The 16,756-nt window shown below is 52.2% G+C and overlaps 1 protein-coding gene across 1 annotated transcript; it reads left to right on the top strand.

Annotated features, from left to right (window-relative positions):
* Window positions 1–7,011: 7,011 nt before the first annotated feature.
* Window positions 7,012–16,489, top strand: TACR2 (tachykinin receptor 2). The gene is made up of 5 exons (XM_029201208.1): window positions 7,012–7,403; window positions 8,946–9,140; window positions 12,454–12,604; window positions 13,211–13,407; window positions 16,273–16,489. Exons 1-5 carry the CDS (start codon window positions 7,012–7,014, stop codon window positions 16,487–16,489), a joined length of 1,152 nt encoding a protein of 383 aa, XP_029057041.1.
* Window positions 16,490–16,756: the final 267 nt, after the last annotated feature.

Here is a 16,756-nt window from a genome sequence, read left to right as displayed (position 1 = left end):
GCCATCTTGAAGCCATGAGGTAAAGGCCAAGAAAAATCAAAATTCCCAAAGAGCTTTGAAACCACTGAGCTGTTTAGCATGGAATCACTGACCTCCAGACTTCTGGTTATGTGAGAAAAATAAGCCCCCATTTGTTTAAGTCACTGTTGCTTATAGCAAAAAGTATTCCTAATATTACACCCAAGTTGTTTCACTGTATTCATTCACTTACTTAATCAGCAAATACCCTTGAGCATATACAATGTGCCCATCACAATGGAGGGAAGGGAAGACATGGCCATAACCAAGACAGACATGATTCCTGGCCTCATGAATTTCTTAGCTTAGCAGAGAAAACCCACTCTGAACAGATGTGATGGGTAAGGGTGTTAACAAGAAGGAAAGCACAGAAATACTACCGGAGTATAGAACAAAGACAGTTAACCTGAGTGAGCACCAAGGAAGTTCTTGAAGGATACTGTATTATGAAGGGTTAAGTGCTATAATAGAGCCCAACATGCAGTGCCTTAAATAAGAAAGAAGTTTGTTTTCTTTTCTTTTTCTTTTTCATGTAACAGCCCTGGGCTCTGCCAGCCATAAGACAGGGCTGCCCTCTCTGGATTCAACATGGCAGCTCCTGTTGTTGCCATTTTCCAGGCAGTAGGAAGAGGGGAGTGGAAGTGAAAGGCAACCAGCTCCCTCTTTAAAGATGAGACCTTCAGAATGACAATCCTTAAAAAGTCTACAAATAACAAATGCTGGAGAGGGTATGAAGAAAAGGGAACCCTCTTACACTGTGGGAATGTAAGTTGGTGTGGCCACTATGGAAAACAGTATGCGGGTTTCTCAGAAAACTAAAATTAGAGTTACCATATGATGCAGCAATCCCATTCCTGGGCATATATCCAGACAAAAGTATAATTCAAAAAGATACGTGCACCCCTATGTTCATAGCAGCACTATTCACAATAGCCAAGACATGGAAACAAGCTAAATGTCCATCTACAGATGAATGTGGCTTCCCTGGTGGCGCAGTGGTTAAGAATCCGCCTGCCAAAGCAGGGGACACGGGTTCGAGCCCTGATCTGGGAAGGTCCCACATGCCGCGGAGCAATTAAGCCCCTACGCCACAACTACTGAGCCTGTGTTCTAGAGCCTGCGAGCCACAGCTACTGAGCCTGCGTGCCACAACTACTGAAGCCCCCGTGCTCCGCAACAAGAGAAGCCACCGCAATGAGAAGCCCGCGCACCGCAACGAAGAGTAGCCCCCGCTCGCTGCAACTAGAGAAAGCCCGCGTGCAGCAACGAAGACCCAACGCAGCCAAAAATAAATAAATAAATAAACAAATACATTTTTAAAAAATAGCAAAAAAACAAAAAGAACCCCAGATGAATGGATAAAGAAGATGAGGTACATATATACAATGGAATACCACTCAGCCATAAAGAAGAACGAAATGATGCCATTTGCAGCAACATGGATGCAACTAGAGATTATCTTACTAAGTGAAGTCAGAAAGAGAAAGACAAATACCATATGATATCACTTACATGTGAAATCTAAAATATGACACAAATTAACCTATCTATGAAACAGAAACAGGATCAGGGACATACAGAATAGACTGGTGGTTGCCAAGGGGGAGAGGAGTGGGAGAGGGGTGGATTGGGAGTTTTGAATTAGCAGATGCAAATTGGTATATATAGAATGGAGAAACAACAAGGTTCCTACTGTATAGCACAGGGAACTATATTCAATATCCTGTGATAAACCATAATGTAAAAGAATATGAAAAAGAATGTATATATATATATATATATGTATAACTGAGTCACTTTGCTGTACAGCAGTAATTAACACAACATTGTAACTCAACTATACTTTTTTTTTTTTTTTTAGTGGTACGCGGGCCTCTCACTGTTGTGGCCTCTCCCGTGGCGGAGCACAGGCTCCGGACGCGCAGGCTCAGCAGCCATGGCTCACGGGCCCAGCCGCTCCGCGGCACGTGGGATCTTCCCGGACCGGGGCACGAACCTGTGTCCCCTGCATCTGCAGGCGGACTCTCAACCACTGCGCCACCAGGGAAGCCCTCAACTATACTTTAATTAAAAATAAATTAAAAAAAAACAAACACGAGACCTTGAAGTTGTCCGCATACACATGTAAATCTCTTCTGCCCACATCCTATGGGCCAGGTCTTAATCATGTGACCACACCTGGGTTGGAAGGAGGCTTGGAAATGTAGTGCTTAGCTGGGCAGCCGGGTGACAGGTAACATCTGGGGAGGTTCTATTGCTAAAAGAAACAAGGGGAAAGTGGTCCTGAGGGAGAGTTAGCAGTCACACCTGGTAAAGGAATAGGGCTATTTTCCTCTTAATCCAGAGAGCAATGGGAAGTCACTGAAGGGTTTCAAGCAGGAAATGCATGGTCAGATTTGTGTTTTTAAAAGATCATATGGCGGCAGAGGATGGAGTGGAGGGGGACAGATAATACAGGGGGTAGTGAGTTCTCTCTGCTATTCCAGGACCCGGCTCCCCAACTTGGCTGGGAGCTTCATGAAGGTAGAGACATGACATTTTCTCCTAACTCTGGGCTGACCATCAGACCACCTGCCCAGTCGAGAGACCCGCTGCAGGGCCCAGGACTCAGCCCTTTCAGTAGAAGCGCTGACCCTTTGTCACCCCCCTTTCCTCGCCACAGCACTTGCTGCCGCATTTGCCAGCACCTGGGGCAGACACCAAGTCCCCTGTGCCTGCAACAGACAGGCTACCTCTGGGATGACCCCAGTCATGCAACCAGCAAGCGGGTGTTAGGGTGTCCCCTCCTAGGGCAAGCCGCACCCAGTTCCTCCTCTGCCTGCCATAGATGGGCAGATTTTGCAGAAGCCTGATGTTGAGAAACGAACCCGTTTTGTGTCAAGAGCTTCTGAGCTCTGTGTACACCAGGACTACAGCAGATGTAAACACTCGCGGCCTCTCTTCTCCAGCTAGATAAACTTCAGGCTTTCAGGGGGAGGCACTGCCCCAGCACACTCACAGTGTTTAAAAAAGGTGTCAGCTGCAGCCATGCTCTTGGCAGACGGCAACTCTCCCTCTCCCAGCTGAAGTCCCAGACTCTGGGCCAGCGGGTGGAGGGCCCAGAGCCCATCTGCTAAAGGGGCCAGCCTGGGACCCTCTAGTCTGTGGACAAGGTGGGGGGGGGGGGCTATCTGTGAGGAATAAATCCTGGAATGCTGCGGAGACCCTAACATCCTCCAAAAGCTCTGCCCGACCTACATGCACATGTTCTTTTAGTTTAAGCTTTAGATTCTGTGAAAATAAGAATGCTACTCCCATCATCCCTGACAGGGTGATGTTTTAAACTTTATTATTTGTTATTCATTTATTCATCTGGCATTTATTGAGCACCTACTGTGTGCCATGTACTAGGCTTTATACTGCCCTGCCCACTCAAAGTTCCCTAAAATCCCACCATTAGTGCCAGTGCCATTAGTATAAGGCTTTCAGATATATATATATTAGATATAGATAGATGATATATGTTATATATACAATTTATCATCCCTCACCCCGAGTCATATTTTAAATTTTATTCATCAACATTTTGATTCAATCAACATTTATAGTGCACCTGATATACTGACTACTCTCCTAGACACCAGACATAAATAAGACACAATCCAGGTCCGGAGGAGTTCCCTGCCTGTGTGACAGGGAAGTAACCGGGAGGTGGGTTTGATGGGCCTCAAGCGAGCAGAGGCAGACAGGCCAGTGCAGGATGAGGGAAGCCCTCAGGAAGCGGCCCCCCTCCAGGGCCAGAGGACCCAGGACAAGCCTTCCCCTCTCGGGGGCTCCCCCTCTCTTCTCCAAATGAGGAACTAGATCAGGGCTCCTGAGTCTCTGAATTTCATAGACCAACAAAATATCAGAAACCTAACTGAAGGAACCACACAGCTCACCAGAATGTTATTCCACTGAGTAAGAAATATTAGAGAAAAAGAAAACCCAGGAACACAGCGACCATCTGCCGTCACCATTATTTCATGACAGGAAGGACACTTTAACCCAAAGAGCAAGAAGGGCATAGTCTCAGAATGAAGGCTGAGCCTTCAAACGGGATTCATTCACCGGAATAAAAAGCTCAGTGCGTTGTCCTCACCCTCATTTTGCCCACAGCCCTGTGAACTTCGTCGTGACCAGATGACCCACAGCTGCATGTGACCCGCCGAAGCCAGGACCAAGGGCTCAAGCCCAGCCAGAGACATGGTCAGGCGAGTTCCAAAGGCATCTCTGGGACACTGCTGAGGGGCACCCAGGCCACAACGCTTCCCGGAGCCCCTTTTCCCTCCCTTCCCTCATCCCTGCAGCAGCTCCCACCTTCTTCTCCTCCAAACTCCCTGAAACACAGATCACTTCCGACTCTGGTCTTCAGGATGCTCGCTTCAAGACCACAATAGCACAAACCATGAGGGTAACTCTAACAGGCCATTCTAGCTCAGAGTGACTCAACCCGGGGCTGTCCAAGGCCGCTGTCTCACCATCACCGCTCAACTTCCCCTTCCGCCCACACCTGCTTCTTTCCCCTCCCTTCGCCAGGGGTTGATCCCATGCACTCCTTAATAAACATCCTGCACTCTAAAGTCTGAACCAGAGTCATCTCCCAAGGGTACCCAACCTGCGCAATCACCTCAGCCCAGCCAGCCAGAACCCACGGGCGGCCTTCCCCTCCACTTCCTGGCGGAGGGAACTTCCCCCATACATGCTTGAAGAGCAAACTGGAGTCTTGACGCGTCCATAGGAGCTAAAGGAATTTAGAATGTTTTTCTGTTTTGACAAAGAGCAGCCTTCAAGGACATTGTTTAGCGATGAACTCAGCAGGCCAGCTCTGAGCGGCCAGGCTGACTGGTAAACCCTTTGTCCAGGGCGGGGCGGCCCCCACCCTCTCCTTCCACGAGGCCACGAGCACATAGTTGGAAAGGCGTGAGAGCACATGATTTAAGGGGGAAATAAAACTCTTGGATTCCACAGCTCCAACACATAATCTTCACATACACAGTGGAGGTGGCGGGACGCTGGGGGGAGGAAGAAAGCGTGCTATTTGGGGCTTCTAGGGCTTCCCTGCACTGGGCTTGCACCTGAAACTCAACAAACTCTGGCTGCCTGGAGTAGGAGGCAGAACCGCAAACAGAGAAGACTGCCCTGCGGTTACGTCCTTATTTCTATACATTCTACCTCCAAAACCCTGGTCAGTGGAGCATGAGACAAACAAGCCCTAAAGTTGAGTGGCTACCGCTGCTACCAAAAGGCATCAAAGGCAGAGGCCCTTCAGCAAAGGGCAGACATGCAAACAGAGGCTGGCGGCCCGATCCAGACAAGGAACAGGCCTCTGCCCCACGGCCTGGCCAGGGCTGGAGCCAGTTGTGTCTGAAGCTGACTCTGGGCGAGAGGAGGCCCGGGGCCCCACGGTACACATACCCACGGGAGGAGCAGGGGCCCCTGCAAGCAGCCCCTCCTCAAGGAACGGGGCTGGCTTCCCAGGAGACCAAGCACACACTTAGCCCAGCAGCCCAGCAGGGCCACCAATGCTGGTGACTGAAGCCCTCCTCGGCTTTAATGAGGGACACGCCCTGCCCTTATGAGCCTGCCCGGCCTTGAGGGTCCACACACCCACAGGTGTGCACAGGTGCACGAGTGTGTGTGTGCTTACACACGTCTGTCACACACACAATCACTCAGACACAGCATTGCAGCTTCAGGCAGCACCCGACACACATGCACACAGTCAATGACCAAGAGTAGAGTCTGTGGGCAGCCCCTCGGGGTTTTCTGGAGCTCACAGAAGAGGCAGCGAGCCCTGCCCTTGTCCTAAGACAGTGGTTCTCAAAGTGAGGTCCCTGGACCAGCAGCACCAGAATCACCTGAGAACGTGTTAGAAATGCTTTGCGTCCTGCCTCGGCCAGCAGAGCCCTGAGCTGTCTGGGGGCCTCCCGCAGGGCTACAACTCCTTGACATGTTTTTTTACCTGCCAGCTCCTGTGCTAAATAGACTTTACGTACGTTATCTCATTAAAACTCACCAATATCTTGTGAGATGCGCACCGTACTGTTCCTATTGTTTTCAGATGGGAAAGTTGAAGCTGGGAAAGGTTAAAAGACTTGCCTGGAGTCCCTGGGGCTCCCAAGCCCGTGCCCCTAATCACATTCTAGATGTAGCTCCAGCGCCGCTGAATGTAAACACCCTACCAAGGACTGTGCCCCGCATGCCCAGCCCCACCGCTGCCACCTCCCATTTCCCTTGGGTCTCTCCCTGCCTCAGCAGCCAGTCCTAAATCTTCCCTCAAGAGACAAGGCCGGGCCGTCCACGCAGGGGTGGGACGAAGGGCAGGGGGCAGCCCGACCTCGTGAGCAGAAAACACCTCCGCCAAGGCCCTCACCACCCAGCACGCCCCGCCCGGAGAGCAGCAGGGAGGCAACCACGGGCTGGCAGCCCTGCCTGCACCCCAATGCCTGGAGAGAGAGCCTGCTGTGCAGTTGACCTATGGAATCCAAAGACGGCTGCTGTGTGTGCGTCTGATCCAGAATGTTCCCCGAATTGCATTAGGAGGGACCTGGGTTGAGTCCTGGCTTTATCACCAACTTACTGTGTGACCTGGGCTGGTCCCCTCTTGGAATCTGTTTTTCCATTTCTGCAGCGAAGGGGTGACTGATGATTTATAAGGATGTTTCTTGCTCTGAAAGCATGTCTTGGATTCTAGATGTCCACATGACATTGGAGAAGTCTGGCCAGGCCATGGGAATGTAAAATGCCAACGGCTCTGGACCCGGCTCTCTGCTCAGCCTAACTCATCTTTGCTTGAGACTTGGGAGTGCCCCCCGGCTACCCAGATGTGCCTGGCTTTGCACAGGAGTGCTTCCCTCGCTCGCCCATACTCATGCACCAAAGAGGATTTGTCTTCTACAGCATATCCGGCAGGGCACCAGGGCCTGGAAGGAGTCAAGGAGCTAGACTGTTGTCCCAGACCCAGAGGCAGCCATGGGAGCCTGTGCCATGGTGACCGACACCAACATCTCATCTGGCCTTGAGAGCAACACCACAAGCATCACAGCCTTCTCCATGCCTGGCTGGCATCTGGCATTGTGGGCAGCAGCCTACCTGGCCCCGGTGCTGGTGGCTGTGATGGGCAATGCTGCGGTTATCTGGATAATCCTGGCCCGTTGGAGGATGCGCACAGTCACCAACTACTTCATTGTCAACATGGCCCTGGCCGACCTCTGCATGGCCGCCTTCAATGCCGCCTTCAACTTCGTCTACGCCAGCCACAACATCTGGTACTTTGGCCGTGCCTTCTGCTACTTCCAGAACCTCTTCCCCATCACAGCCATGTTTGTCAGCATCTACTCCATGACCACCATCGCCGCCGACAGGCAAGAGGGGGCAGCTGCGGGGAGTCGGCTCGCTTTCCTGGGTTCACACAGGGCTGGTAACTTGCCCACAGTCACACAGCAAGTTAAGGGTAGAACCCAGTGAATTAGTTGCCTCCTAACCTGATCATGATCATAAACTATGCATCTGGAAGACAGGGGACTGTGGAACCGAAGCAAGTAAAGTTCACGTTAGACACAAGGAAGAACTTCGCACTAGACGGCTGTTCAAGGCTACAGGGGAAGACCAACGGTGTTTTAGGGACCTTCTGAAGTGTTCTTCTCTGGAGCTGATCTTTGTTTTACTGAAAGGAAATTGCTTATATTGTCATCCTATTCCTAGATATATTATATGAGGGGAAATTTTAACACTGCATGCAGTTACTATATAATTAAGATGGGGCCAATTACTTCCCTGATGCTGCTCTCTGGGGCTGCAGACTGTGACGTTCTGACGGGGATGGGGTGGGGGCAGGAGGGGTGGAGGAGTGATCAGTCGGCAGATCTGAAAGTCCCCTAAGACTTTCTTTTCATTCACTCAGGTATTTGAGGCACTGTTTCAGGCACTGGGGAATAAACATCAGTGCGAAAAGAGTCCCGGAATCATGGTCTCATGGAACTTCCATTTTAAAGGCTGGGTGGAGGGTGGGTAGTACGGACTGTAGAGGGCAGGGTGGGAGCCAGGAGACCAGGCAGGAGGACATTGAATAATAACCCAGGTGAGGAAGGATGGTGGCTCAGGTCAGGATGGTAATAATGGTGACTTGTCCATTCATTTCTTCATTCATTCTTATGTTCAATGCCTACTATGTACAGATACTGTTCTGGGCACTGGGGGAAGAAACAGACAAAGATGCCTGCCCTAGTGAGAATTTAAATAATAAACACAAGACTAAACAAATGATATGTTGTATTTTGAGGTCATGAGTGCTATGGAAAAATATCAGGAAGGGGATCCGAGGCACTAGGATATGTGTGCTGGGGGAGGGCAGGTCGTAGTGTTAGATGGGTGTCAGGATCAGCTTTATTGTGAGAGTGGGATTTGAGCTGCGTCCTATTGCTCTGGCCTGGTCTCAGGGTTCAGATTAATCCCAGGGAGGAAGGCCCGGGGGTCATCTAGGACCAAAGCCGTCTCGGCATATGTAGAGCAGTTCCTCCACGGCAGAAAGCTGGTGGGCAGCTGCTTTGGGCTTCGTCCAGGAGACCGTTGGGCTCTGTTAAGGTTTCTGAACGGAGGACAGGCTGTGTGGCTGGGGAACTCGGCAGGGCTGAGCTTCAGGACAAGGCCCCAGATGGACTGCCGATGTGGCCACACCGCTCTCTTGTGGCCATCGAGAGCACATCCGTGCTCAGAGGGAGGCCATGTGGTGGAACGGGGTGGGGTGGGCAGGCATGTAGGGCGCTAGTGTCCCACATGGCTGTGGGAGAGCACCAGCCCAGCTGGCTCTCTGCAGGTCGTCAGCCAGGGTGCAGGGAATGGGACTAGCAGATCTGGGCTGGTCTGACGGGAGGGCACCCACCACTCACACCGCCCTCTGCTCACAGGTACATGGCCATCGTCCACCCCTTCCAGCCACGGCTCTCGGCCCCCAGCACCAGAGCAGTAATTGCTGGCATCTGGCTGGTGGCCCTGGCCCTCGCCTTCCCCTACTGCTTCTACTGCCCCATCACTATGGACCGGGGTGCCACCAAGTGCGTGGTGGCCTGGCCAGAAGACAGCGGCGGCAAGATGCACCTTTTGTAAGGCCTGGGGGTGGGGGAGCATGCTCACATGCATGTGTGTGTGTGCATGCACATATGTGCACGTACACATGTGCAGTGTGTATGCATGGGTGTGCACATGTGTCTGTGAGTGAACTGGGGATTATGTGAGTACAGTATCAACTAAAAGTAACACTTAGCACTTACTAAATGTCAGGTTTGGTCTAAGTACTTTACATATATGAACCCACTGGATTCTCCTAACAATATGGGTATGTATGTATTATTATTCCCATTTTTCAGATGAGGAAACTGAGGCACTAAAAAAAACTAAGTAATGTGCCTAAGACCACACAGCTAGTAAGTGGTAAATCGAAGATTTAAATCCAGGCAGTCCTGCTTCAGAGCCCAATCTCCTCACCACTCTTACTTAAATAAGGGACATGTTAGGGTACCGAGACAGAAAGAAAGGGCAGGTGCCAGAGCCTGGGATGTTTTCAGGAGGAGCCTGGAGTGGACTTGACCTGAGGCAGGCACCGTGAGCTGGGGGATGGGGGGAGAAAACAGAACTCAGGCGTGGTGCAGCTGCTGTGTGACACTGGGTAAGTCCTTTCCCTTTCTGGGAGTCAGTCTGCCCAGTTCTCACAGCGGGTGTGGCTTTGTCATCCCCAAGCACGGGGCGGGGGAGGGGGGGGGGTTGGTAGTAGAGGATAAAGAATTGGTTGAGGTTCTGGAGACAGTAGTCGAGTTGGAGTCCTGCGCTGTCCCCTGCTGGCCGAGGACCCTTTGTAGTCACTTAACCTCTCTGACCCTTTGGCTCCTTCTCTCTTAAAGGGGATTAGTACGAGAACCTTGCTCAGGGGTTGTTGCGAACACAGAAGAGAAAATGTACCTGACGCAACTTAGCACAGTGCCTGGCACAGAAACGGCGCCCAGTAGGTGGTAGTTTAAACGGGGAACAAACGAAAACAAACCTGGCAGATTTAGTCCAAGAAAAGCCCAGCTGCCCCAAGCCTGAGGATGTGCACGCTCTGAGCCCAGAGCCGCCAGAGCACAGCGACAGCTCAACTCCCTCTCCCGCCTCCTTTAACGCTCCTCCCCCAACGCCCGCCCCTACCTGGTCTCCTCCCGTCCCGAGCACCAGACAGAAGAGCGCCACGCTGCGGCCTTCGGGGAAGGCGCCATTCCTCTGAGAAGCCTGCTCCTGGCAACTGCTGAGTTTCCCGGGAAACTGCTGCCCTGCGTCTCTGCCCTCTTTCCGTAGCCCACGTTCTCAGGACTCACGGCTCCAGGGGCGGAGTCTACGTAGGGACCCGCCCCCCTTCTTGGCTTTGGGAAGGGGCGGAGAGCAGAACATTTCCTGACTGGCCACTGCGGGGCGGTGTTTCTCCACCTTAACAGTGAGCTTTTCTCTCTGAGGTGCGGACCAGTGAGAATTTCGGGTACCAACCACCACCTTTCTGGGGATGGTGATTTCCGACTCTGCTCCAGGCAACAGGGGAAAACAGGAGGGCAGAGGTGGGCTAGGAAGGCTATACTTTGGTGCTACTTCGAATTCTGAGAGGATTTGGGGGAAAGCCTGGTTTCTTGTGTGTAAGAATATATTATTTGTTCTTGGGTTGGGGAGCTTCTGAGATTTAGACTGGGGGCTCCATCCGTACAGGCTCACATCCTGTGTGTGTAGGAATCTAGGAAAATGCACATACGCTCCCCAAATCAAAATACAAAAAAGGCAGTCCAGGCTATGAGATTCTGGCAGGCCCTAGAAGATGGTTCCCAAAGCTCCTTGGCACTCCCTTTTGTGTGGGAACCTAGCCCGGAGTGAATTCCTAACCTGAACTGACCCACGAAAGAATGAGGCAACAGAAAGGCGTCACTCATACTCCGGAAGGATGGTAGAGATTAACTCCTTGTTTTACAAATGGGGAAACAGACTGAGGGAGAGATCTGACTTGCCCAAGGTCATGCTTTAAATTAGAGGCTAGGCAAGAACCCAGTTCTTCCGACTCCACAGGGCTGACCCTCAGTGGAAGGAAAATCATTTGTGCGTTAAGTCCGTATAGAGCTGTTTCACAGGACACAGACTTCCTGTGCCTCTCTGAGCCTCATTTTCCCGCTCTGGGTGCTGAGACAGGTGGCCCTGCTGATCCTCAAGGTCTATCTATCTCAGACACTGTGACGTCACAATGAAGGTAAGGTACAAGGGCCTGGCACCTGGCTGCTGCTCCACCCTCACCTGCTCCACAGTAGGACAGATGATGATCGGGGAGTCTAGGAGCCCCCAAACCTTTTGTAATTAGCATGCTTGCCAAAAGAGTGAGCAAGCCAAATTCTAAACTCAGGCTTTAGGGAAGACATTTGCTGGAGCCACCTACTCCCCTCCCTCCAGGTGTCAGTACCTCTTGAAAGGGACCCAGCAAGGCTGGCACACGGGGAGGAAAGGAGGGGCTTGGGTACACCTCTGTTCTCCTAGAAAAAGGTCACATGACAGGGCCAGGGGTCTTGGGTCCATTCACCGGATGCTCCTGCTTGGGCCTTGTCAGAGAGAGGCTACAGCATCGCTCAGAAACCAGAATGGGCAGCATGCATCTTTCCAAAAGGAAATGAGAAGGCCTCAACACAGCCCCGGGTGTCCTCCACGGGGACTGGATGAGCGCCATCAATGGTGCTCCGGGCCACTTGCTCACAGGTGGTGTGAAAGAGTACCTGCAGATGTGAGCCATGTTCCCAACCAAATGCTCATAGTCAGGAAGAGATGCTCCACTAGCACGTACAGTGTGGCCTGTCTCCACTGCCCCTTCCCTGCTAGGGATGTTGGTACAGGATAGAACCATATCAACTCTAGGAAATCTATCTAGACAGACAGATGCAGATATAGAAGATATACATAATCTATCTAATACATATGTGCATATACATATACACATATATTACATGATTCTGGAAGAAATATTCCAAACCATTAACAGTGGTGGGGGTGAGATACATAATTTTACTTCCTCCTTTGTGCTTAACGGCATTTTAAATTTTAAACAAATGTATTACTTGGTTAACTTTTTCATTCCTATTTATTTCCTTGTTTGGTAACTTGTCTGTCACTTGGAAGGACTCAGAGCTAACACAGGTGTCCCTTTTGCAGCAGGGGAAACTCTCATTGGGCACATGTGCTAGCCAGTCTGCCCTTCTTTTTTTTTTTTACTTTTTTTTTCAAACCAAGCCCTTGGGAGGTGGCCCAGGGTAGCCCGCCAGGGACAGCTCAGGGGCGTCAGCAAGGTCCTGGGGATTGAGTGCTGGCGGATACTGGAGTCGCCCCCAGGTCGCCCCGTGCCCAGTCCCTTGACTCTCCTTCCAGGTACCACCTCGTGGTGATCGCCCTCATTTACTTCCTGCCTCTCGTGGTGATGTTCGTCGCCTACAGTGTCATCGGTCTCACGCTCTGGAGACGCACTGTCCCAGGGTACGAGGTGCATGGCGCCAACTTGCGCCACCTGCAGGCAGAGAAGGTGAACTCCGGGAGCGGGGCCGGAAGTTTGGCCCCGCCTCGGGATCAGCCATTCCGGGCATGTCGCCTAGAGGGCGCCGCGGAGGATAGACTCCACCTGTAACTTGCCCTTGTCCCAAGTCCCTGGCCAGAACATTCATTCCTTCTTCCCGGGCGGGCGGACTTGCTTTGGTCTTTGGGCTGTGGTAGACACAGATTGCAGGGAGAGGGAGACCTTGGAACCCGTAGCTGGCATGGTCTCCTCTAAGGATGGGGTTAGGAACGACAGCTCATCCACTCTCCAGGGAGGGGAGCTGCTCTGCTCTAACAGGGATCCAAGACGCCTTTTAGAGGAGGTGGCTACCGAGCTGGGCTTTGAGGAGTGAGGACTTCAAAGAAAAGACAGCAGTGTGGACAGAGAGACCAGCCTGAGCAAAAGCCCTGAGGTGGAAGGCCCAGGAGCGTCTGGGTAGCAGAAGCTCCAGGGGCCTGAGCCTGTGGAGGTAGACAGGGCCTGCTTACTGAGGGCTTCTCAGGCGGGCATGAGACGTGCCTCGTGCTTCCCCTCGGGAAAACTGGGGATTGGGGCTTCCAGGCTGAGGAGTGACCTGAGTCTCTCCTGGACCAGTCTGTGAAGACCATGGTGCTGGTGGTGGTGACATTTGCCATCTGCTGGCTGCCCTACCACCTCTTCTTCATCCTGGGCAGCTTCCAGGAGGACATCTACTGCCACAAGTTCATCCAGCAGGTGTACCTGGCGCTCTTCTGGCTGGCCATGAGCTCCACCATGTACAATCCCATCACTTATTGCTGCCTCAACCACAGGTGAGCCCTCACCCCAGCCCCTCTCGTCAGCCCATCTCCACCTGGACTCCCCTGCACAGCTCAATCCTGTGCCCATCCATCCCCGCCACCATGGGATTACCATCCCCCCAGGGAGCCCCCAGCACAGTCCTCCCTCGGGTCCAGGCCTAGCTCGAGCCCCACCTCCTCCCCAAAGCTTTGCCCCGTTGCCCAGGCCACAGCTCTCGCGTCTGCCTGCCCCTGCTCTTTCTTCTGGGGGCTGCATCTGGGACAAGGAGAAGAAAGGAGGGGGACAGAGAGATGGAGGGAGGGGAGAGAGGGAGAAGGACAGCCAGAGAGGGCGGAAGGAAGGAGCCAGGTAAAGGAGGCAGGGACTGATGGTTTTAAGAGCTTCCTACACTGAGGAAGAACTGAGGACTGTCCCTGGGCGAGGAGAACAGCGCCAACCGCAGCAGAACGAACCACTCAACCTGAGGCCCGGGGCCAAGACTAGAGGGGGAGCAGGTTACTCCCTGGAAGATCACAGAAGGGGCTTTCAGGGCAGCTAGGAAGTGACCTTGGCAGAGACTGCCAGAAAGGAAGGAGCCAAGTTCTCACTTCCCCCCCAACCCTTGTACTTCTAGAGAAGTGTAGTCCCAGAGAGGGGCTGGCATTTGCTCAGGGGCACTTGCACAGGTGAGGAGGTGCTGGGCCAGGCAGGAGCCCCAGCCCAGGAGTCCTGCTTGCAGAGCAAGTCGTTCAGCCTCTCAGAAAGCCTTGACGGTGGAGCCAGGTAAGAGGAGATGAGAGGTGGACACTGAGTCCTGGCCTTAACGAGGCAATGATGTGGGTGAGGTTGGCCCTGGGCATCTTTTATCACCTCCCTGCCCACATGTCCACACCACTCATAATGCCAGTAGGATCTTTGTTGCTCAGACATCCCACCCGGGGCAGGCCAGAAGGAAGTAAGAGACTGTACTTTTTTTTTTTTTTTTTGACTGTTTAATGGCTGCCAGAACCCTCCACTTGAGAGGCAAATATATAATGGGAGGGAGGTGTTATCCCCATTTTACAGATGAGGAAACTGAGCCTCCAAAAGGAAGACTCTCCTAAACTCATACAGCAGGAATTCCATGTGTCTCCAAGGCCTGTAATCTCATCCCCGCATCACACATTTCTCTTGCATGCAGTTGTAGGAGTGTGAACTTGGAGACAGGGACTGTCACATCAGGGAGGGGGCTCCCAGCCTTCTGTGTCTGTGCACTGGTCACTCTCCCGCTACCCAAAGACACAGTCCCTGGGAGTCTGAACACCCCAGGGCTTTACAACTTCTGAATCATTCAGTATTTGATGACAATAGCTCTGAAGACTGGTGTTCCTGGCGGAATTTTCATTCTTCCGCAAAACATTCACCAGTGGCTCTGTGTGCCCGGCACTGTTCCAGGCCCTTGGGACACCCCGGGGAACAAAAACAGTGATCACTATCCTCGGGGAGCTGACCCTCTAGTGGGGAGGTGGAGATAGACAATAAGCAAATGTAATGAGTAAATATACATTGTGTATTAGGTGATAAATCCTATAGAAAAAAGAAAAAGTAGAGCCGGGTAAGAGAGGACAGGAAGTGCCGGGGGAAGTAATGGGCATAAGGGTTGTGATTTTACAGGATGGTCAGGGTAGGCTTTACTAAGGGGTCTTTTGAGCAGACTTGAGGACTGAGTGGGCCCTGTAGGTGTCTGGACAAGAATTCCAGGCAGAGGGAACAGCCAAAGCAAGGGCCCTGTGGTCAAGGTAAGGACTTGGGTTGGTTCTCTGACATGAGGAGCCCTGCAGTGTTCTGAGCGGGGGAAACACATGCTCTGATTCCCTTTTAAAAGAATCAGTCTTGCAGCTGTGTTGGAACTGGACCACAGAGGGGCAAGGTGGGGGAGGCAGGGAGATGGTTAGGCAGGTGCAATAATCCAGGCGAGAGATGGTGGGTTTAGACATGTGACAAGTGGTCAGAGTCCGGAGATTGCTAAGGTAGAGCCAACAGAATTTGATGGAGAGGGAGTCAAGGATGACCCCAGGTGTCTGGCCTGAACTAGTGGAAGGACAGCGTGGTCAGTTGTCAGGAACTGAGACGAGGACGACTGGGGGGGTGTTGGGGGAAAAGGGTGGGGAGCTCGGGTTGGGACATGCTGAGTGTGGGCAGAGGCCATGAAGCTCCCATAATAAAGGCATTTATTGGGCTGCACCACGGAACCTTCAGAGCTACAGCGGGAGGAACCAAAATCGGGCCTGCTCTTCTGAAACTCGGAACCCTGCGTCTCCGGGAACAGACCATATAGTTCTTTCCCTCCCTCCGCATCACACAGGGTCTCATCTGTTCTGCCGGCTCTTTCTCACTTCTTCCAGTCACTCTCTGCCTCCTCTGATCTCCAATTTACAGGTGGACCCTCTTTGCTGCCTTGGGGAAAGTTGTCTATTTTTTAAGCAAACGTACTAAAACTTGGTAGTTCCATGTGTATATTTTCTTTCAAAGCATCCGTATTCTACCCAACATTGCCAAAGCCCCAAGTTTTTAAAACTCCTCTTTGCATACTCCTTTAGAAGCCAATTAACAAATCGAACAAGAAAATCTGTTGTGTCTTTATGACCGAACTTGGTTTATTTTTGTTTGTTTGTAATAACAAACGGTCTCATTCGGCTCGCTTCAGTCCTTGGACTTAGCTCCAGATTACTTCTGGTTGTTTCCAAAAACCAAATCCACTAAAGAACGTGTCTCCCCAGAGACCCTGAGCTCTTAGGAGCGAGGCAGCGACTTTCCTCTGGAGGAGAGATCGGCTCCTGGAGGTGGGAGCAGCCACAGGACAGTTCCCATAACTGCCGCCCTCACTCCGTTGCTCAAGATGACCCTCCATCCCCCAGGTTTCGCTCTGGATTCCGGCCTGCTTACCGTTGCTACCCATGGGTCACGCCAACTGAGGAGGACAAGATTGAGCTGACTCACACCTCATCCCTTTCCACGAGGGTCAACAGGTGTCACACTAAAGAGACTTTGTTCATGGCTGGGGATGTGGCCCCCTCTGGGGCTGCCAATGGGCAGGCTGGAAGTCTGCAAGCTGAAGTGTCTGCTGACCCCTGAACCCTTGTGCCTGGCTGCAGGGGGAGGCTTAGCACCCTGGAGAAGTAGCCAGAGAGACACTCTACATCAGAGAGTTTGGCCCATGCCTCAGCCTTCAGTACATCAATGGAAAAACAAGATGGGGCCAGGAACTCTGCAGTGGGTGCTGACTCTCCCAGCCACCCCTCTGACAGTGCTTCAGGGCGTCCAATAAGTCAGAGAAGACAGTGTGAGCTAACATTTATCTAATCTGGGAGTTGCAAGCTCGAATGCCTCCCTGGGGCATAC

This window comes from Monodon monoceros, unplaced genomic scaffold (assembly GCF_005190385.1).
Source record: "Monodon monoceros isolate NGI ecotype Baffin Bay Population unplaced genomic scaffold, NGI_Narwhal_1 Super_Scaffold_4, whole genome shotgun sequence".
NCBI lineage: Eukaryota > Metazoa > Chordata > Mammalia > Artiodactyla > Monodontidae > Monodon > Monodon monoceros.
This window is presented reverse-complemented; position numbering and strand designations above follow the sequence as displayed.